The 23,458-nt window shown below is 44.4% G+C and overlaps 1 protein-coding gene and 1 long non-coding RNA gene across 12 annotated transcripts in view; both read left to right on the top strand.

The window, feature by feature from the left end:
• The window catches only part of LOC138975287 (somatomedin-B and thrombospondin type-1 domain-containing protein-like), a 72,240-nt gene that overhangs the window by 28,175 nt on the left and 20,607 nt on the right, over nucleotides 1-23,458 (top strand). For all 11 annotated transcript variants that reach the window (XR_011458596.1, XR_011458601.1, XR_011458599.1 and 8 more), the window contains exons 2-3: nucleotides 5,331-5,543; nucleotides 10,212-10,335. Coding sequence is in view for 1 of the 11 variants with exons in the window: in XM_070347943.1 (XP_070204044.1) it covers nucleotides 5,331-5,543; nucleotides 10,212-10,335 (337 nt within the window). In the remaining 10 variants the exon portion in view is untranslated. The remainder of the gene's footprint in view (nucleotides 1-5,330; nucleotides 5,544-10,211; nucleotides 10,336-23,458) is intronic.
• On the top strand, nucleotides 13,297-17,237 carry LOC138975288 (uncharacterized). Its single transcript, XR_011458604.1, has 3 exons — nucleotides 13,297-13,610; nucleotides 14,290-14,373; nucleotides 16,220-17,237. It is a non-coding gene; the product is annotated as an uncharacterized lncRNA (long non-coding RNA).

Raw genomic sequence — 23,458 nt, 5'->3', positions numbered from 1 at the left:
ATACAGCAATTGCAGGCAGGATCAGGACATTTCCCATGGATGAATGCGTTCATATCATTGATTAAATTTGCGCATATTGCGCAAGTGAAACTTTACAACGAAGGGGTTATTTTTTCAGTCATTTGAATTTAACAAATATTTTGATAGCTGTTGTGCATGAACTTTAGTTCGTCCACGACCATTCTACAAAGTTTCGAGTCTATAGGTAAAATGGTCGGACATTTACCTTTTCTCCAAAACTGAGGTGTTATCAAATTACACCTCCGAAATTGTCAATGGCGCGGAAGCTTTCCTGAATAGGCATGGCCTTGAACCCAGCTCTAACTGCTTTCTTCAGGTCACCAATGATCTAGGGGATGAGGCGTGTGTTTGTGCATACTCAAAAAATACGACTATGGCTGCACCATTGGAACCCCTTTCATGACCGTGCCTAAACATGGCAAAATACGGTATAAAGGAGTTAGTTTGATTTTACGTTGGAACGTTCTTTTATGCGGAGTTCCATTCTACGTTTTCAAAGTCGCACACACAACTAATCCCCCCTCCCCCCCCCCCCCCCCCCCCCCCCCATGTTCTACAACATGTTTTGGCCCTGTTGATCTCTGATCAACCCTTTTTTCTTGTTTTCTCTGAGGTCACACTATGTCCGTTGTGCATCTTTGTTTTCTGTAAGGTCATAATATGTCCGTTGTGCATCTTTGTTTTCTATAAGGTCACAATATGTCCGTTGTGCATCTTTGTTTTCTGTAAGGTCACAATATGTCCGTTGTGCATCTTTGTTTTCTATAAGGTCACAATATGTCCGTTGTGCATCTTTGTTTTCTATAAGGTCACAATATGTCCGTTGTGCATCTTTGTTTTCTATAAGGTCTCAGTATGTCCGTTGTGCATCTTTGTTTTCTATAAGGTCACAACATGTCCGTTGTGCATCTTTGTTTTCTATAAGGTCACAACATGTCCGTTGTGCATCTTTGTTTTCTATAAGGTCTCAGTATGTCAGTTGTGGATCTTTGTTTCATGTAGGTCTCAGTATGTCAGTTGTGGATCTTTGTTTAATGTAAGGTCACAATATGTCCGTTGTGCATCTTTGTTTTCTATAAGGTCTCAGTATGTCCATTGTGCATCTTTGTTTTCTATAAGGTCTCAGTATGTCTGTTGTGGATCTTTGTTTTCTATGAGGTCACAACATGTCCGTTGTACATCTTTGTTTTCCATAAGGTCTCAGTATGTCAGTTGTGGATCTTTGTTTCATGTAGGTCTCAGTATGTCAGTTGTGGATCTTTGTTTCATGTAGGTCTCAGTATGTCAGTTGTGGATCTTTGTTTCATGTAGGTCTCAGTATGTCAGTTGTGGATCTTTGTTTCATGTAGGTCTCAGTATGTCAGTTGTGGATCTTTGTTTCATGAGGTCTCAGTATCATGTGTCAGTTGTGGATCTTTTTTTCATGTAGGTCTCAGTATGTCAGTTGTGGATCTTTGTTTCATGTAGGTCTCAGTATGTCAGTTGTGGATCTTTGTTTCATGAAAGGTCACAACATGTCAATTGTTGAACTTTGTTTCATGCAAGGTCACAGCATGTCCGTTGTCGATCTTTGTTTCATGCAAGGTCACAACATGTCCGTTCTTGAACTTTGTTTCATGCAAGGTCTCTGTATATCCGTTGTGGATCTTAGTTTTATGTGAGGTCACGTCATTTCCGTTCTGGATCTTTGTTTCATGTAAGGTCTTATTATGATAGGTGTGGATCTTAGTTTCAGGTCAGGTAACACCATGTCAGTTGTGGATCTTTGTTTTACGTGAGGTCACAGTGTGTTGTGGATACTTTTTTGACTCAAACATGTCTATCCTGACCCTTTCTCAAACGTGCCTATCTTGACACTGACTCAAACATGTCTATCTTGACCCTGACTCAAACATGTCTATCTTGACACTGACTCAAACATGTCTATCTTGACACTGACTCAAACATGTCTATCTTGACACAAACTCAAACATGCCTATCTTGAACCTGACTCAAACATGTATGTCTATCTTGACACTGACTCAAACATGTCTATCTTGACACTGACTCAAACATGTCTATCTTGACACTGACTCAAACATGTCTATATTGATTCTGACTCAACATGTTTATCTTGACACTGACTCAAACATGACTATCTTGACACTGAGTCGACTGACTCAAACATGTCTATCTTGACACTGACTCAAACATGTCTATCCTGACCCTGTCGATACACACTATAATCAAGGCCTTCTAACAATACTTAATAACCGGGCGACATTTTTAACTTTAGTTTTTTTCAAAGAGATACAGACAGATCTTTGACAAGACTGAAAATGCCGACAGTAAACTCATCTGACCATCTTCCTTTTATTGTGATACGCCTTGGATGTCAATAGTTTTATTGTGATACGCCTTGGATGTCAATAGTTTTATTGTGATACGCCTTGGATGTCAATAGTTTTATTGTGATACGCCTTGCCCTTGGATGTCAATAGTTTTATTGTGATACGCCTTGGATGTCAATAGTTTTATTGTGATACGCCTTGGATGTCAATAGTTTTATTGTGATACGCCTTGGATGTCAATAGTTTTATTGTGATACGCCTTGGATGTCAATAGTTTTATTGTGATACGCCTTGGATGTCAATAGTTTTATTGTGATACGCCTTGGACGTCAATAGTTTTATTGTGATACGCCTTGGATGTCAATAGTTTTATTGTGATACGCCTTGGATGTCAATAGTTTTATTGTGATACGTCTTGCCCTTGGATGTCAATAGTTTTATTGTGATACGCCTTGGATGTCAATAGTTTTATTGTGATACGCCTTGCCCTTGGATGTCAATAGTTTTATTGTGATACGCCTTGGATGTCAATAGTTTTATTGTGATACGCCTTGGATGTCAATAGGTTATTGTAATACGCCTTGGATGTCAATAGTTTTATTGTGATACGCCTTGGATGTCAATAGTTTTATTGTGATACGCCTTGGATGTCAATAGTTTTATTGTGATACGCCTTGGATGTCAATAGTTTTATTGTGATACGCCTTGGATGTGAATAGTTTTATTGTGATACGCCTTGGATGCCAATAGTTTTATTGTGATACGCCTTGGATGTCAATAGTTTTATTATGAAACAACCATTTAATTGAGCACGCACATCACACACATCGCTGGCGTGTCCATTTATTTAGTATACGCACATCACACACCGACTTCAGGGTATACAATTGAAAGTCAGCAGATACTTTCTTCTGATATTTGTTAAAATCTCTTAGCATATAAATATGTGTACCTGGTTATGTTGAAGGCTTCCACTGCTGCAGTGACAAGTCAGTTCATGTATTATCGCGAAGCGTGTGTGTGTACCGGGCTCCATGAGCCTTGAATTATGTTGTCATGGGAACCAAGCGTTTCAACTGACGCCACCGTCAGGGCAGGTGTGCCGAGAAAGGTGGCAGCTACGTGAAGCCGGGTAAATATCTGCTGTCCCCGTCATTGTAATGCACAGACTTACATGTATGCTTATGTCGGATAAAGCCGGGTAGATATCTGCTGTACCCGTCATTGTAACGAACAGATTTACATGTATGTTTATGTCGGATAAAGCCGGGTAGATATCTGCTGTCCCCGTCATTGTAACGAACAGACTTACATGCTTATGTCGGGTATCTAGTTCATAAGGGGAGTGTCGTGAATACCTGGTTAGGTTACATCCATTCACTACTTGTGGTGGGATGAACACACAGTCTGTTCACAACACCAAACAATACTGCGCTAGATGTGAACACACAGTCTGTTAACAACTTCAAACCATACTGCGCTAGATGTGAACACACAGTCTATTCAAAACACCAAACAATACTGCGTAAGATGTGAACACACAGTATGTTCACTTAACCAGACAATACTGCGCTAGATGTGAACAACACCAAACAATACTGCGCAAGATGTGAACACACAGTATGTTCACTTAACCAGACAATACCGTGAAGAGAATTCAGCTAGATCACCCACTGTTGGTCGAAATCCAAGAGCTACATGCATCTCTGATTGAAGAAGGCAAAAGGATTGTGTTTGCATGGGTGCCATCCCATGTTGGAATTAGAGGCAACTCTGCAGCTGATCAAGCTGCTAAAGAAGCCAGAGAAAGACTCATCACTGACAAACACACAAAGCATTCAGATTTCAGAACTCGCACCAACATGTACATAAAGTACCTATGGCAGAGTGAATGGGACGAATGTGAAGAAAATAAACTTCATAAGATCGTTCCCCAGCTGTCGGACAGCCTACCCCAATGTCGCCTCAACAGGAAAGAAGAGACAGTTCTCTGTCGCTTACACATTGGGCACAGTCACATTACACATTCGTATCTGCTGAAAGGTGAAGATCCACCATACTGTTTTGGATGTGACGAACCATGGACATTAGAACATGTTCTCACAAAATGTGTAGACGTTCAAGAATTTCGAGACAAACACTACAATGCGGAAACACTGAAGGTTTTATTCCGGGATGTTCCCCCGGACAAGATTTTTAACTTTTTAAAAGAGATCAAGATTTTTTACAAGATTTAAAGTACCAGAAGTGAAAATGATTAATTTTTAGAACCTTCTTTTACAGTGATAGATTTGAATGTAAATAGTCTGAAACGTAGAACTTGCCATATGAAGGGAAAAGAAAATAACTGCATCGGTCTCGAATAGCAGCTAGCATCTGCTGAAGAGACATTAAACCCCAAAAACCAACCAACCAACCAGACAATACTGCGCTAGATGTGAACACACAATCTGTTCACAACACCAAACAATACTGCGCTAGATGTGAACACACAATCTGTTCACAACACCAAACAATACTGCGCTAGATGTGAACAACCGTGAGACAAGGCGGGAGTCAGGGTCAGCTGGTAGTCGTGACGCCCCACTTCTGTACCTTTACCCCCCACCCCCACCCTCACCTCCACCGACCTCTTTACCTTGACACCCACCCACCCACCCACCCACCCCCACCCCCCGCGCTCCTCAAACCCCCGCCCCGAGCAATATTATATGTGCACACGCCGTGATGCAAGGCGCGGAATGCAGCCCGCACGTGCACATAAAGGCCAGGTGGATGGCAGACTGCATGCTGCACTAAGGCAAACCGTTCGGGTCAGGGCGCAGCATTCAACACAGGAATCTACCAGGTAAAGGCCAGGTGCATGCTGCACTAATTAAGCCGTTCGGGTCAGGGCGCAGCATAAACTAAGGTACACAAATACAATACAATACAATACAATACAATGCTATACACTGACCATTGTGTGTGTGATTGCAGCACAAGACTGCTCGGTGGGCGAATGGGGCGAGTGGTCTAACTGCAGCAACCAGTGTGGGTACGGCAAGCGACTCAGGTACCGCGACGTGGGCCAGTACCCGGAGAACGGCGGCAAGCACTGCCCGGCACTCAAACAGCGCCGCGCCTGTGTCGGCTTTCAGCAGGAGTTCTGTGCCCAGCTCAGCGTGGAGTACCAAGCAGAGGAGCTGCAAGGTCTGTCTGTCTGTCTGTGATAAATATCTGTCTGACTGTCTGTGTGTGTGTGTGTGTGTGTGTCTGTCTGTCTGTCTGTTTGACCTGTCTGTCTGTCTGTCTGTCTGACTACCATAGTGATTTAAGGACCTGCCTGGCACACGACGCGACGACCTGGCTGTTTGTCTGAGTGTACTACTACCCCCCCCCGCTTAGGGTTAGGGTTGGAAAACTTTGCTGCTTAGGGTCAGGGAACTTTGCTGCTTAGGGTCAGGGAACTTTGCTGCTTAGGGTCAGGGAACTTTGCTGCTTAGGGTAAGGGAACTTTGCTGCTTAGGGTAAGGGAACTTTGCTGCTTAGGGTCAGGGAACTTTGCTGCTTAGGGTAAGGGAACTTTGCTGCTTAGGGTAAGGGAACTTTGCTGCTTAGGGTAAGGGAACTTTGCTGCTTAGGGTTAGAGCACTTTGCTGCTTAGAGGGCTGTCACACATGCGACTGAGTCGCGCGATTTACCCCGTCACACAGCCGACTCAGTCGTAGAAAACAGCTACGACAAGTCTGCGACTCAGTCTCATGCGATTCCCTCGTAGCTTTGAGGTTTAGAACATGTTCTATTCCTGCGATCCAGTCGTCGGTCAATCGCAGGGGCAGAGCCAACAGAACCAATCAGAACGCGTTGCTGCGGCCTTGACGCCGTGACGTAAAATAATGGCGGACAGTGGCGTACAGCGTCTCTTCGTCGATTCAAAACTTGTTGGAAGAACAGCTTTTTACTCAAATATAAAGGAGACGTTTTAGGCGTGTACAGCGGTCGGAAAACATTAATTGCAGCTGTCTGGTAACTTTATTTCTTGCAAAGGCGTAATGCTGAAAGGAATTTTTCAGAAAGGTAGAGCGACGTTCAAACATTTAGCGTCTGCTCTCGCAATGCGCGTTTGCCGTGTTCACTATGACACATCACTTCCGCCCCGCTCGCGTGGAGTTATCGTTCGCCAGTCGTTCGTCTATCGTTCATCGTGTGACGGGTCAATGGCCTACGATGTGATGTGCGATCGGCCAAAGACTGAATCGCAAGACTGAATCGCAACGACTGAGTCGCCTGTATGACCGAGGCTTTAGGGTTAGAGCACTTTGCTGCTTAGGGTTGCAGAACTGCAGAACTTTGCTGGTTACGGTTAGAGCACTTTGCTGCTTATGGTAAGGGAACTTTGCTGCTTAGAGTAAGGGAACTTTGCTGCTTAGGGTTAGAGCACTTTGCTGCTTATCATTAGGGTTGCAGAACTTTGCTGCTAAGGGTTGCAGAACTTTGCTGCTTATGGTTGCAGAACTTTGCTGCTTAGGGTAAGGGAACTTTGCCGCTATGGGTAAGGGAACTTTGCTGAAGGGAACTTTGCTGCTTTGGGTTAGAGCACTTTGCTGCTTAGGGTAAGGGAACTTTGCTGCTTAGGGTTAGAGCACTTTGCTGCTTAGGGTAAGGGAACTTTGCTGCTAAGGGTTAGAGCACCTTGCTGCTTATGGTTTGGGTTTGAGCACTTTGCTGCTTAGGGTAAGGGAACTTTGCTGCTAAGGATTAGAGCACTTTGCTGCTTAGGGTTAATGTAAGCGAACGTTGCTGCTTAGGATTAGGATAAGGGAACTTTGCTGCTTAGGATTAGTGATGTAAGCCCAAAACTTACCCCTCATCCCCATACGTGTACACTCATTGTGATGTAAGCCTAAAACTACCCCCCCCCCCTCCCTCCCAATCTCCCCGAACGTGTACACTCATAGTGATGTGAGCTCAAGACTAATCCCCCTACCCCCCTCCCCTATTTCCCTTGGCACGTGCTGTGATCGGCGGCTGACTTCTCACAATTCCACGCTCTAGTTTCACTCAGGAAGTCATTTCCTTTCCCTTGACCTATTTCTCCCCCGCGGATTCATCTTTTTGCAGACAGAGTAAAGTTCATGTTATTGGCGTATTTTTGTGATATCAGTCGAGACATATGGTGCGCTGAGGTGAGATCACGTGAGTTCCCTCTAATGAGGACAGGCTGGGTTAACATAACGAGGGGAGGGGGAGCTGTCGGAGTAGCGCTCCGGGACAAAGTCCGCAGGCCTCGTTTTCCGCTAGCACTGGCTGCCGCTATTCACACACTCTGACACAGCCCCGCTATTCACAAACACAGGGCGAGTTGGCAATTTCCTTCCACAAAGTATTTGAACCCTTTGACAGAGAGAGAGAGAGAGAGAGAGAGAGAGAGAGAGTGTGGCTGTGTGTGTGTGTGTGTGTGTGTGTGTGGCTGTGTGTGTGTGTGTGTGTGTGTGTACGTGCGTGTGTGTGTGTGGCTGTGTGTGTGTGTGTATGTGTGTGTGTGTGTGTGTGGCTGTGTGTGTGTGTCTGTCTGTGTGTTATTTGTTTCTTAAAGAGAATACCAATAATGCTGAGAAGAAGGGAAGAAGAAGATTGAGGAAAGAATAGAAGACTATTTTTTTAAGTTTTTTTTGCGTTAGCTTTGAAAAGGAGCATACGAAAAATAAATTGTGAGGGTGTCGTCTAAACGACAAAAATTATTTTGTGTTTATATTCTTCTTCGTTTTCTTCTCCCGGGCTAATCCGCTTTCACGATCGATCACGAGGCGCCGCTGGGGGCAATCTCTCTCTCCCCCCCCCCCCCCCCCTTCCCTTTCTACTCCTCGCCTTTCCCACGACTCCTAACGCCTTTTGTCGTCTGCACATTACAACGTCGGCGAGGCCCTCTTTCCGCACCAACCGTTTTAACAATCACCCGACATTATTTCCCTGCCGGGACATCACCTTCTGCTCAAATCGGCTTTATGGCCGATCCAATAAATTTTCCCATTTGCGGGAATTGACCGCGTTGAGCGAGCTGCTGATGGAATTCCCCGCGCGGACCGGGAGATCTTTGTGCAGCCACCGGCACAAAGCGGCGAGTGGTGCGAGGCGAGAGGTTAGGGCTAGAGTGTAGGACGAGAGGTTAGGGCGAGTGTTTAGGGCGAGAGGTTAGGGCGAGAGTTTAGGGCGAGAGGTTAGGACGAGAGTTTAGGGCGAGAGGTTAGGACGAGAGTTGAGGGCGAGAGGTTAGGGCGAGAGTTGAGGGCGAGAGGTTAGGGGGAGAGTTTAGGGCGAGAGGTTAGGACGAGAGTTGAGGGCGAGAGGTTAGGGCGAGAGTTGAGGGCGAGAGATTAGGGCCAGAGGTTAGGGCGAGAGTTGAGGGGGAGAGTTTACGGCGAGAGATTTGAGCGAGAGGTTAGGTCGAGAGTTTAGGACGAGAGGTTAGGGCGAGAGTTTAGGACGAGAGGTTTGCTTGTTTGTTTGTTTGCTTAACGCCCAGCCGACCACGAAGTGCCATATCAGGGCGGTGCTGCTTTGACATAACGTGCGCCACACACAAGACAGAAGTCGTAGCACAGGCTTCGTGTCTCACCCAGTCACATTATTCTGACACCGGACCAACCAGTCCTAGCACTAACCCCATAATGCCAGACGCCAGGCGGAGCAGCCACTAGATTGCCAAGTTTAAAGTCTTAGGTATGACCCGGCCGGGGTTCGAACCTACGACCTCCCGATCACGGGGCGGACGCCGGTCCAGGACGAGAGGTTAGGGCGAGAGTATAGGACGAGAGGTTAGGGCGAGAGGTTAGGGCGAGAGTTTAGGGCGAGAGGTTAGGGCGAGAGGTTAGGTTCAGAGGTTAGGGCGAGAGTTTAGGGCGAGAGTTAAGGGCGAGAGGTTAGGGCGGGAGTTTATCAATCAATCAATCAATGACGCTTATATCGCGCATATTCCGTGGGTACAGTTCTAGGCGCTCTGCAGTGATGCCGTGTGAGATGACATTTTATACGGCCAGTAGATTGCAGCCATTTCGGCGCATATTTACCTTTCACGGCCTATTATTCCAAGTCACACGGGTATAGGTAGACAATTATTAACTGTGCCTAAGCAATTTTGCCAGGAAAGACCCTTTTGTCAATCGTGGGATCTTTAACGTGCACACCCAATGTAGTGTACACGGGGGGAAGGGTTCGGACACCGAAGAGAGTCTGCACACAAAGTTGACTCTGAAATAAATTTCCGCCGAACCTGGGATCGAACTCACGCTGACAGCGGCCAACTGGCGAGAGGTTATAGTCAACTTACGTGGTGGAGATCTGGGTGCAGCCAGTGGCAAATAGCGGCGTGTCGTGCGAGGCAAGAGGTTAGGGGCAGAAATGAGGGCGAGAATTTAGGGTCAATTAACACGTGGTCGGTACTGATAAACGATTGGGGGAATGGCTGGGAAAAGATGTTGAGAGCATCAATATAATAACCTTCCATACGGCGCGCGCGCACGCGCGTGTGTGTGTTCGTGTGTGAGTGTGTGTTCGTGTGTCTGTCTGTCTGTCTGTCTGTCTTTCTGTCTGTCTGTCTGTCTGTCTGTCTGTCTGACGTGTTACCATGGTTACTGTTTGTTACAAAGCGGGTTCACGTGTTACCATGGTTACTGTTTGTTACAGAGCGGGCCCACGTATTACCATGGTTACTGTTTCTTACAGAGCGGGTCCACGTGTTACCATGGTTACTGTTTCCTACAGAGCGGGTCCACGTGTTACCATGGTTACTGTTTCTTACAGAGCGGGTCCACGTGTTACCATGGTTACTGTTTTTTACGGAGCGGGCCTACGTGTTACCATGGTTACTGTTTGTTACAGAGCGGGCCCACGTGTTACCCCAGGAGTTTGGTGTGTTCCGTACGATGACAAAATATGACCCCTGGAAGGGCATCCTCAAGAACCTCTACGATCGTTACTTCAACCAAATTTTCACCAGAGCTGCGTAAGTGAACCATGTCATTGTGTGGTTGTGTGTGTGTGTGTGTGTGTGTGTGTGTGTGTGTATGTGTGTGTGTGTGTGTCTGTCTGTCAGTCTGTCTCTGCCTCTCTCTCTCTCTCTCTCTCTCTCTCTCTCTCTCTCTCTCTCTCTCTCTCTTCCAAATTACTCTGTTTTACGACGCGATAGTGCACGAACTGGCCAAACAGGTATAGCTCTGTATGTCCATAATAGGTCTATTGCTGGCATTGTGAAGCGAAGGGCCGATCTTGAAAGATGAAAATGTGGAATGTTTGTAGGTGGATTTGAAAAATTTTAAATCCTCGCCTTTGTTAATATGTTATATATATCGGAATCCTGCTGAAACAACAAGTTGGAATGATGATTTTGTTTCAATGATGGACAGAGCAAAACGTCGGGATGAGAATGTACTACACTCTAAATTTTATAACACTTTGAGAACACTGAAAGTGTTTAGGGTGAACACTTAAAGTGTTAGGGTGAACACATTTTTACACTTTTGGAACACAGAAAGTGTTCTCAATGTGTTATCCTGAAGCATCTTCTGCTACCTGAACACTTTTGGAACACATGGTAAACACTTTTTTGCACAGTGGAACACCAGGTGAACACACGTGTTCAACAAGTGTTCCACAAGTGTTCCACTTCGTCTTTTAGTCATGATCCGAATAAAATAATACATTAAAAATATTTGGGCCATGAGCAGATTCGAACCCGAGATCTTCGCCTTGCCATGTCAGCGCTCTACCGATTGAGCTACGGAGACTCGTCGGGATCAAGCGTCGCTTAGAGTATATAATGTTTATACCCCCTAGACCGCTGCGGGACGTTTTTTTGTTTTTGTTTTTAATCGTGTTGTGCTTATATTTTTTCATCAAACATTTATTTCATCTGAGACATCTAATAAGCGGTAAGTATTAGCATTTTTATTTTTACAATTTAATAATGTTACTAATTGTCCCATCATGCTTCAGCTGGACCAAAAAAGAACGTTGACACTTTTAGATCTGTGGACCTGTCTGCGTTGTCGCTGCGTTGATTTGGCTCAGGATTTCCGATTGTTATCTGTAAGTTGCTTGCTGAGATTTTGTATTAATTCATCTAAGCTTAGTCACTCGTATTTTTGTTGTAACATGTTCCTGTTACTTGTATCTGTGGACGTTTGAAGACAATTTCTCTAATTTTGCTGTCGCAACGGTTTCAGCTGATCAGTGGACCTTTTACATTAGTTCTGCGTTGGTAAATAAACTCTATTTCAATTTGATGTTGATTTTTTTATTCTGGTTGATGTGCTTGGTTTTGTGTTATTGTTATACTTGTATGTCCAGGGGTTCCTTATAATTATACTGTTCAAAAAAAGAAACACATAGCTTGTAATATTTGGATAATTTAGTTATATGGCTACAAGGATATCCACCAAACTGCAGAAAATGTTTATCTGGTCGTCGACCTTTCGTCCATTGCCACAAGTGAGCTCTGCACGTGACGCATGCGTTATCAGTGGCTACAATATCAAAATTGCTCATTTGGAATGACTACTCGTCATGCTTCAGTGTAATCTCGTGAAACTCGGGGAATATTGAGCTCTCACCATGTCTTCCAAAACCCATAAAAGCGGATTGTTCGCCACAAAGAAATCAGACGACAATTCAGCGACGAAAGATGGCCCGATTGAGCAGAGAAGACCGCCAAATTGCATTGGGTCGTTTACAAGCAGGCCAAAGTCAAAGTGCAATCGCCAGGCACTTCCACGTGTCCCAGAGCACCATCAGTAGACTGTGGGTCAGGTTTCAAGCCACTGGCTCCGTTGCTGACTTGCCACGAGCGGGAAGACCAAGGGCGACCACTGCTGCTCACGACCGCTTCATACGGCTCCGCCACCTCCGGAATCGTTTCCTGTCGGCCTCATCTTCTGTCCAGGCTCTCCCCGGGCCACACCGATTATCGGACCAGACCGTGCGGAACCGCCTGCATGAAGCTGGTTTGAGAGCTCGCAGACCTCACAGAGGAGCTGTCCTCACCCGCCGCCATCGCCAGAACCGAGTGCAGTGGGGCAACCAGCACCTTCGCTGGACCGTCCGGAATCACTGGAGACACGTGTGGTTCAGCGACGAGTCCTACTTCCTGCTCCAGCGACATGATGGTCGGAGGAGGGTCTACCGGAGAGTAAACGAACGTTACGCGCCCAACTGTGTGGATGAGGCACCCGTTCATGGTGGTGGAGGCGTCATGGTGTGGGGGGCGATCAATACCGCTGGAAGGAGCACCCTGGTGCACGTCCAAGGGCGCATAACTGCCCAGCGATACGTGGAGGAAATTCTGCGCCCACACGCCCTTCCTCTTCTGGCTGACCAGGATGCCATATTCCAGCAGGACAACGCTCGCCCGCACACAGCACGACTCACCACCCAGTTCCTCACCGACCACCATGTCCAGGTGCTTCCCTGGCCATCCATGTCGCCAGACATGAACCCGATAGAACACCTCTGGGATGAATTGGACAGACGTGTGCGCAGGCGAGAAGAAGCGCCGGCAAATCACCGCGATCTATTGCAGGCACTTCAGGAGGAGTGGGACACCATCCCACAGCAAGATATCCGGCATCTGATCCAGTCCATGCCCAGAAGGTGCCGGGCAGTTGTTGCTGCTCAAGGCAGTCACACCCCCTGCTGACTTGACAGCCTCGGCACCCAATCGTATTGATTGACTGATTGATTTGAAGATGCAAATGAACTGTGTGTGCATTCAACTGTGTCCATACCAAATTTCAAACAAATAATCTAAATATTGGATTTTCTGTTAATTTTTTCGAAAAATAAAACAAATTTGGCAAGTAGCAACTATGCGTTTCTTTTTTTGAACAGTATATAATGGTGGTCCAGTGAACGATACCTTCCGCCTGTGGTCAGAGCAACACATTTGCAGATTTTCGGATTCTTCTTCTTCCTTTGGTTAGATCATAGATGTACGATCTGCACGCTAGATAAAGTGAAGCGGTAGGCTAAAAACAGCATACATTAATGAACAACATTCATCATAATAGTGGCCAGGTTGATTGTGTGCGCAATTTAGAATAATTCTATGCATGCTTGGTTGTATTTAATTTCACAGATCTATCACACTTTCAGGGAACTGGGAAGCCGTTTGAGCTGATGTGCCCATGTGGCGAATCGATGTGGGCGTAACCTGCGCACATTTCTTCTGAATTGCACTGAGGATGAACAGGAGGCACTGACGGCAACCCAGACGTGTTTACCAAGGTACGCATGTCCTGCATTTGCATATAGTGTGTAGTTTTGCAGAGAAATATTGATCTGATAAGTTTTGTTTGTTTGTTTGCTTAACGCCCAGCCGACTACGAAGGGCCATATCAGGGCGGTGCTGCTTTGACATTTAACGTGCGCCACACACAAGACAGAAGTCGCAGCACAGGCTTCATGTCTCACCTAGTCACATTATTCTGACACCGGACCAACCAGTCCTAGCACTAACCCCATAATGCCAGACGCCAGGCGGAGCAGCCACTAGATTGCCAATTTTAAAGTTTTAGGTATGACCCGGCCGGGGTTCGAAGCCACGACCTCCCGATCACCGGGCGGACGCCTTACCACTAGGCCAATTGTGCCGGCGGTTGCGGAATCATTGATTATACTATTTGCTGAAATACTCTGTTTCAAAATTAATATCTCCGTGCAAAACACACCAGACAGTCGCCAAACTCATATGTGGACACACACACACACACACACACACACACACACACACACACACACACACAGCCAGCCCCCTCTCCTTCCACATTTGACAGAAATCTAAATGTTGATACACAGTTTCACAATAAACAAAAGTATGAGAATCAGAACACTTGTCAGTGTTGCTACGATGTGGAACTTCAGTAAAATAGTGTTTGATTTCTTAACATGCATCTTGTGTGTGCAGGAACCATACTGCTTCGCTGAGGCAGTTCACTTTCTGGAGATGGAGCTAACAGTAATGCGACGAAACCTTGTGGATGCACTTCATGTAAGTTTAAGCTTTCTGTGGGATACAGCGCAGTTACATTTTGAGAATGCTGCCTTATTTTGCAGTCTTCTCCTTAAAAGGTGGACAAAATATACATATTTTTAAGTTCAGTGAGTGCTGAGGCCTGCAATGATAAAATGTTTTCCTGAACTTAGTCTACTCAGAATTTCCATTCGTTATGGTAGAGTAGTGCCGTAAACACTGAGGCCAGCTTTAGTCAAAGCATGGCCAACAGACAACACGCTGCTGATCCGCTTGGATCTGCCATTGCCGCTAACTGTGTATGCAGGGTGCATTCAATATGACACCCTTTTCTTTTGAAAATATTCTCATCGGAGTTTATGATTGGTTTTGACAGTGATCGCTGGCCTCCAATGGTCGCTGACAAGGTGTTTTCCTTCGGTTCACGTAGGTTTAGCTTGAGATCACGTGAGTTAAAAGCGATCCGTTTGTAAGTTTTGGTTAGTTTGATCTAAATAATGAAATATTTTAGAAAATTATGATAGAAATTAGAATGCATTTTATATTAAAGAATGCATTCCATATCATAGAACACATTCTATATTTATAGAATGCATTCTATAAAATAGAAAACATTGTATAATATAGAATGCATTCAATCATACTTGTCATTTGCCCAGAAATGTATTCTATAACGTCCAACAATGCATTCTTATGATAGAATGCATTCTTATGATAGAATGCATTCCATAAAGCGCCACAAAACTTCTACAGGCCAGCTCGGTATGGTCCCTGCTTCGAAAGCAGATCTACAAACACTCTCACACACAGCTCTCTCTTTCTCTCTGTCTCTCTCTCTCTGTCTCTCTCTCTGTCTCTCTCTCTGTCTCTCTCTCTCTCTCTCTCTCTCTCTCTCTCTCTCTCTCTCTCTCTCTCTCTCTCTCTCTCTCTCTCTGTGCGTGTGTGTGTGTGTGTGTGTGTGTGTGTAGTTCTGCTTTTCTTTGCGGGGCTGGCCTGTTGTAGTTTCGGGACATTATGCATATAAATTATAATGCATTTCAGGACGTTAAAGAACGCATTCTATCATAAAAAGCATTTTGGTATTTTGTGTAAATAGAATGCATTTTATCATAGAAGGCAGTTCGGGACGTTATAGAATGCATTCTATAATATAGAATACATTACATAATAAATGATTTCCTTATAATTCATTATTTAGATCAAACCAACAAAACTTAGGTAGTTTCTTTACAAACGGATTACTAGAGGGTGCATTCAATATGACACCCTTTTCTTTAAACTAAAACTCATCGGAGTTCACGATTAATTGCGACAGTGATCTTTGGCTTCCAGTGATTGTTGACAAGGTGTTTTCCCTGGGTTCACATAGGTTAAGAACGAGTTAAGGAAAACGGGCGTGCTCAAGGCCTCGCCACATTAGCAGTACGGTTTACTGCTTACCTTATATAAACAATTTGTAGAGTGCCATTTTCCAGAGTGGCCACGCGATAATGAAATCCTTGCGAAAGACCTATTTTAATTCTACTTTTTGTTCTTAGGGACAGACTCCTGCTTCAAGAGGGATTACTTTTTACATTCAGTCGTGTGTGCATGTGCGTGCATGCGAGTGTCATTGTGTGTTGGGAAGGTGAGAGCGAATTGGACGTGACGTATTTGTTCTCTGTTATGTGACCTATGCCCGTTCTGGAATAAAAAAAAGTTTACCTGTAACTGCGATTGTTGGAGATCTGCTGACAGCAAGAAGAAGTCCACTATTAGTTAAGATTTACACTTCAGTGTTATCAATTAAGTACAAACGTTTAACACAAACCTGTTAAGAGTTGGAAATGCATCATGTTCTAAAACTCACTTTTATTTCGAACAGGATGCTCCGGACAGCGAGTTGAAAACTAAACCAAAGACCAAGGGCCTGGAATCCTCCCAACTCTGAAGGGTGTTTTTGTTATCGGACTTTCGTGTGTGAACTTTCAAGATGGGGTTTACCAGAGCTCCGTTCATATTATTTAATAGCAACATATACCGAGCAACAAAAGAAACGCGAACAAATTCTGCAATGTTTGATTGACAAAATCTCGGAACAATTATGGAGTTAGAATTATCAAACCACAACATTTTGATGAAGGCATGTTTGACACAGCTGTTGCGTGAGTATTTTGATGCTGCGATTGTTTCAACACACGGGACAAAACGAAGTTTTGGAGGTCTCGCTCAGTCAGCCTTCATCGCGTTCTCTGGCCACTGATCGGACACTGGTTGCTACCAGTGATGTTCCTGGTATTGTCAGCGGCTGAATTGAATCGATGTCGAAGACGTTGTGGAAGGAAATTGCGATCTTGTCTTATTGGGGTAATGCGAAAAAATCTACCGCGTTGCATAACTGCAGTGCTTCCAATGTCACCAGAACATTGCAGAAGGTGATAAACTGTTGACACATGCACGTTTAAAGCACATGCCAGCGCTTCTGGATCACCCCCAGCTTTAAATCGACCTGGCATTTTGGTGGTGTCAATCTTGGCATCCTGGCTGTTTCAAAAGTGAGACTGGCAGCAAGCGTGCCATGGTCTCTTTTGGTTGCTAATGCATTAGTGAACACATCTCACATATCAGATTTCTCCTGCTCTACTTGCACGTGCTGCGAGCGCGCATTATGTGTTTTACGATGAACCTGCTTGTCTTGTGTGTTAAAACAGTCACAGCATCAAAATAATCACACAAAAGCAAGGTCAAACATGCCTTCATTAAACTTTTGTAGTTTAATAATTCTAACTCTATAATTGATGAAGATTGTGTCAATCAAACAATGACGAATTTTGTTGCTCGGTATATTATGTGTTCAACAATTCCTACCCCAGACCCGTTTGTTCTGCGACTGCTGCAGACATTTCTTTTTGTCAATTAAAAATGCTTCTTTGCTCACAAAATTTGATTTTAATGTCTTTCTGAATTGTATGACAGTGCAGGATGAAAGTGTTCCAAAAGTGTTCTAAAAGTGTTCCAAAAGTGTTCCAAAAGTGTTCTAAAAGTGTTCTAAAAGTGTTCTACAAGTGTTCCAAAAGTGTTCCAAAAGTGTTCTAAAAGTGTTCCAAAAGTGTTCTAAAAGTGTTCTAAAAGTGTTCCAAAAGTGTTCCAAAAGTGTTCTAAAAGTGTTGACCTGAACACTTTTATGTGTTCAGAAGTGGTTACAGCAGGGTGAACACTTAAAAGTGTTCAGATGTGAACACTTTTGGAACACTTTTGGAACACTTTTGGAACACTTTTTTGTGTATAGAACACTTTTTGTGTTCCAAAAGTGTTCCAAAAGTGTTCTACTAAAAGGGTGTTCAGAAGTGGTTACAGAAAGGGTGTTCAGGAGTGGAACACTTTTGTTTAGAGTGTATTGCTTGGTGATTTTAACATTAATTTACAGAGACCCCAAACAACTTGGGGCTCAACCACTGCTCTATTTGGTCTTCACCAGCTAGTTAAAACCCCTACCAGAGAAACCAATAATTCATCTACCCTTATTGATCACATTTATACTGATGAAAAGACCACTGTTTCAAATGTACAAGTATTACACTCCACTTTCAATGATCATTATTCTGTTTTTTGCTCGATTGTTCTGAGATTGCCCAAATCACAGCATAAAGGTCATACAACTATCGAGTACAGAAGTTTTAAATACTTTGACGAGTCTGCCTTTTTCTGTGATCTTAATCGAGCGCCATTTCAAAGCGTATTTATTTGCAGTAACGCAGATGATGCTTGCAATCTTTTCCATGAGATTTTGTGTTCCATTATTGATAAACACGCTCCACTACGTCAGCATACTAGGGTGAAACATCCCCACCTGCCCCCTTGGTTGACATCGGACATTATTGAGGCTATGGCGTTGCGTGATTTCTTTAAAGAACATAACATGAAAAGCGAGTACAAATTACAAAGGAATGAAGTTTTGAAAACGGTAAGGCAAGCAAAAGCAGATTATTTTAATAAATTGCTTTCTGATAAGAGAGATACTTCTACAATTTGGCGAGCAATGAATGAAGTTCTTGATAAATCTCGACCAATTCTCCGTCACAAATAACTCCAGAAGATTTTAATCAACACTTTATTTCGCTCGCAGAGAAACTGAAAGCCTGTCTCACGCAGAATGAGTCCCTTAATATTGATGTCTCTTCAGAAACATTAAAAACATTTTGTGGACAAAAGTTGACTCAGAACGAAACGTTTTCTATTCCATCCATTACTGTCCACGAGGTTGAAAAACTGATAGAACAGATGGCGAATAAAAAGTCAATGGGTCCGGATAAGATTCCTGTCCGGTTGCTCAAACTTGCTTTACCATACATAATTGATTCACTGACTTATGTCTACAACCTTGGCATACAACAAAACGTTTTCCCCTCTATTTTAAAATGTGCCAAGGTAGTGCCACTCCCAAAAAGCAAGGATCTTACGGACCCTAACAACTTTCGACCAATTTCCCTCTTACCTGTTTTATCTAAGCCTTTGGAGAAGCATATTCAGAAATATTTACTGGAATATATGGAACGAATGAATTTGTTTCATCCATTTCAGTCTGGATTTCGCTCTAAGCATTCATGCCACACTGCTCTCAGCTCTTTATGTGAAACTTGGTTATCAGCTATTAATGAGTCCGAAGTAACAGGAGCGTTATTCCTGGACTTTAAAAACCCTTTGACCTTGTAGAACACTCCTTATTATTAAAGAAATTACAATGCTACTTAAAAGATGACTTTGCTTGTGCCTTCTTCGAATCATATCTTTCAAAACGGACACAATATGTATTCATCAACTGTAAAACTTCGTCTAATGATTTTGTCAAAAGTGGGGTGCCTCAAGGGTCTGTTTTTGGACCTATATTGTTCTGTATTTATATAAATGATTTACCTCTACATGTGTCAGATGAGAAAGTAAGATGTGAGTTCTTTGCGGATGATTCATCAATTCACACCAGTCAGAAGTCTTTGGTAGCCGTCAACCAATCTCTTCAAACAAGTGTAGATGAGATGACAGAATGGTGCACCACTAATGCATTGATTATTCACCCTGTTAAGACGAAAAGTATGGTGATTACAACTAGACAAAAACACCAATTAAAACCCTTACAGCTTCAACTGTCAATTGATTCAACTCAAGTGCAACAAGTTAAAGAGCATAAATTATTGGGGGTTACCGTTGATCAAGAATTGAAAAGGCAAACTCACTTGAGTAAAATTTGCAAATTAGTATCTAAAAAATTGTACTTATTGTCTAAATTAAGACATTATGCCGATGTGGAAGCACTCAAGTTGCTTTATTACGCCCACATAATGCCCCATATCAACTTTGCTTCAACACTTTAGGATAACTGCAGTGATGTTCATCAGTCGCGATATAACCTTGAATGGTTGAAAACGACGTTAAACACCAAATAAAGAAAGAAAGTGATGTTCATCTCAAACGACTCAATTCTCTTCATCGCCGTGCTGCAAAACTAAATCTGCATGAGTCAAATAAGCCAACAGATGATAAATTAAAGCTCCTTAATTTCCTTCCCTTGAAAGATCAGTTGACGCTAAACAAGGCTGTCTTTATGTACAAAGTAATTAACAATAATGTTCCTGGATATTTAAAATTACATTTCAGACATGCCACAAAAAAAGATATGGGTCCCAGAACCTGATTCCCCCCATCCCTCGTCTAGACTTGTATAAGTCAAGTTTAGCCTTCTCAGGAGCGTCTCTATGGAATTCCATACCCCTACCCCTCCGAAATGCCTCCTCTGTGAAAACGTTTAGGCGCCAGTTTCATTCCCGCTTAATGGGTACTGTGAAAACGTTTAGGCGCCAGTTTCATTCCCGCTTAATGGGTAAATAGAACACTTTTCATGTCTGATATTTTAGTGCTTTTTACATTTAGTCAAGTTATGTTTGTATTTTGATTTGTTCTTTATGTGTATGTATTGATAATGATATACATGCAAATGATTGGGACAAATTATCCCCACATTTTTGTTCTCCCTTTTGTGATTAGTTGTTTTGGATGTTTATATGCAATGCATTGTTGCAACTATGCTGCAATTTCCACACTAAATTGTTTTTCCCATTTTTGAGTGTGTATACAAAACCATAACCCTTTTCCTTATTACTATTTACATTATGTACGTCTGTAAGAAACAATAACCTTGTCAATTTTACTATCTATATTCTGTGCGTCTGTATTAAGTGTTTGTATAAGGGACAGGTTGTAAGATTAGGCTTTGCCTAAAACCTCTATCCTTTGGTAATAAAGTTCAGTTTCAGTCTCTCTCTCTCTCTCTCTCTCTCTCTCTCTCTCTCTCTCTCTCTCTCTCTCTCTCTCTCTCTCTCTCTCTCTCTCTCTCTCTCTCTCTCTCTCTCTCTCTCTCTCTCTCTCTCTCTGCAGCCTGGTAATCTCCAGTGTCTATTGGAGGAACACAGTGCAGTTTGCCCATTTTGCTTGCGATATGCAGTTTTTTTGTCGAACACACAAACACACACACACACACACGCACACACACACACATACAAACACACACACGTACACGCGTACACACACACACACTCTCACTCACACTCACACTCACACAGGGGAGTGCATGGGATCGCTGAATGAACAGCCTACATAGCGACGAGAGCAGTGTGCTTGTGTGAGCAGAAAAGGAGTGAATGGCGGGGATCGGGAGTGTGGCATGTGTTTACTGTCCAGTCCAGCGGACAACTACCTGCTAATTGCTGACCGGTTAGATCCCCGCTGACCTTCCTCTCGTGTCTCTGTCCGGGTGCTGAGTCAGTGGGCAGCAGACCGTGACACCCACTGACCCCCGACCCCTGCACGCACCTCTCCTCCAACCGTACAGACATCGACAGGTTGTGTATGTCTCTGACCACACCGTACAGGTTGATGATTCCCTTCGTGATGGACTGGGCGTTAAGCATACAAACAGGTTGATGATTCTTCTGTCCCACGGACTTGGTCCATTACAGACTTTGACAGGTTGTGTATGTCTCTGACCACACCGTACAGGTTGATGATCCCCTTCGTGGTGGACTGGGCGTTAAGCAAACAAACAGGTTGATGATTCTTCTGTCCCACGGACTTGGTCCATTACAGACATCGACAGGTTGTGTATGTCTCTGACCACACCGTACAGGTTGATGATCCCCTTCGTGGTGGACTGGGCGTTAAGCATACAAACAGGTTGATGATTCTTCTGTCCCACGGACTTGGTCCATTACAGACATCGACAGGTTGTGTATGTCTCTGACCACACCGTACAGGTTGATGATTCCCTTCGTGATGGACTGGGCGTTAAGCAAACAAACAGGTTGATGATTCTTCTGTCCCACGGACTTGGTCCATTACAGACTTTGACAGGTTGCATGTTTATGTCTCAAGTATATATCGAGTCAGAAAGGTGACAGAGGCAGATCGAGGGCTGAATTGTTACACCGGTAATTGAGTGTTGAGCATGACGCAGTTCTCTAGGACAGGAAGTAGCGACCAGTCAGGCGAGGCAGTCACCAACATGTGCCTTCTGTCCCCCCCCTCCCCCCACACGCCTCACGCACCCTAACACACAAGACGACTGATGTTCGCACACCTGGAACACTGACCCAGCGGGTGTGCAACATTTCGATCACTCCTCTTTTCCAACTACTACTGTCTCTCTCTGTCTCTCTCTATCTCTCTGTCTCTCTCTCTGTCTCTCTCTCTCTGTCTCTCTCTCTGTCTCTCTCTTTCTCTGTCTCTCTTTCTCTCGCTCTCTGTCTCTCTCTCTGTCTCTCTCTCTCCCCCTCTCGCTCTGTCTCTCTCTCTCTGTCTCTCTATCTCTCTCGCTCTCTGTCTCTGTCTCTCGCTCTGTCTCTCTCTCTCTCTGTCTCTCTGTCTCTGTCTCTCTCTCTGTCTCTCTCTCTCTCTCACAGCAATGACAAGTCTATATCCAGGGCTTGCCTGGGTCATTAAGAAAGTCAGCAATGACAAGTCTATATCCAGGGCTTGCCTGGGTCATTAAGAAAGTCAGCAATGACAAGTCTATATCCAGGGCTTGCCTGGGTCATTAAGAAAGTCAGCAATGACAAGTCTATATCCAGGGCTTGCCTGGGTCATTAGGAAAGTCAGCAATGACAAGTCTATATCCAGGGCTTGCCTGGGTCATTAGGAAAGTCAGCAATGACAAGTCTATACCCAGGGCTTGCCTGGTTCATTGAGAAAGTCAGCAATGACAAGTCTATATCCAGGGCTTGCCTGGGTCATTAAGAAAGTCAGCGATGACAAGTCTATATCCAGAGATTGCCTGGCAAGGAATGTTCATTCAGAAAGTCAGCGATGACAAGTATATATCCAGGGCTTGCCTGGCAAGGAATGTTCAGAAAGAAAGTCAGCGATGCAGGAAATGATCAGACATTTTGCCCAATACTGGAAGCGACAGCTCCAAGACCGGAAACTAGACGGGTAGCAATCCACCCGGCCAGCAATGGCCTCCCAGGCGACAGCGCGGCTCTCTTTGATCTCGAGTGTGTACACAGGTAGCCACCCGCCACCAGCCACCCGCCACCAGACACCCGCCCTAAAATACCCTCCACTTGACCGACTGACTTAATCCCTCCACTTTGCTGTCGGGGCTTCGGGGAGTGGTGCAGGGATACAATTCCACTTGTTACTGTGTTATTCTGACAGTGGTGAAGGGATACAATTCCACTTGTTACTGTGTTATTCTGACAGTGGTGAAGGGATACAATTCCACTTGTTACTGTGTTATTCTGACAGTGGTGAAGGGATACAATTCCACTTGTTACTGTGTTGTTCTGACAGTGGTGAAGGGATACAATTAGACCGGCACGGTTGGCCTAGTGGAAAGGCGTCCGCCCCGTGATCAGGAGGTCGTGGGTTCGAACCCCGGCCGGGTCATACATAAGACTTTAAAATTGGCAATCTAGTGGCTGCTCCGCCTGGCGTCTGGCATTATGGGGTTAGTGCTAGGACTGGTTGGTCCGGTGTCAGAATAATGTGACTGGGTGAGACAATGAAGCCTGTGCTGCGACTTCTGTCTTGTGTGTGGCGCACGTTATAAAGCAGCACCGCCCTGATATGGCCCTTC

Source organism: Littorina saxatilis, linkage group LG9 (genome assembly GCF_037325665.1).
Source record: "Littorina saxatilis isolate snail1 linkage group LG9, US_GU_Lsax_2.0, whole genome shotgun sequence".
NCBI classification, from domain to species: Eukaryota; Metazoa; Mollusca; class Gastropoda; order Littorinimorpha; family Littorinidae; genus Littorina; species Littorina saxatilis.
Note: the sequence above shows the minus strand (reverse complement) of the source record. Positions and strands in the feature narration are given on the sequence as shown.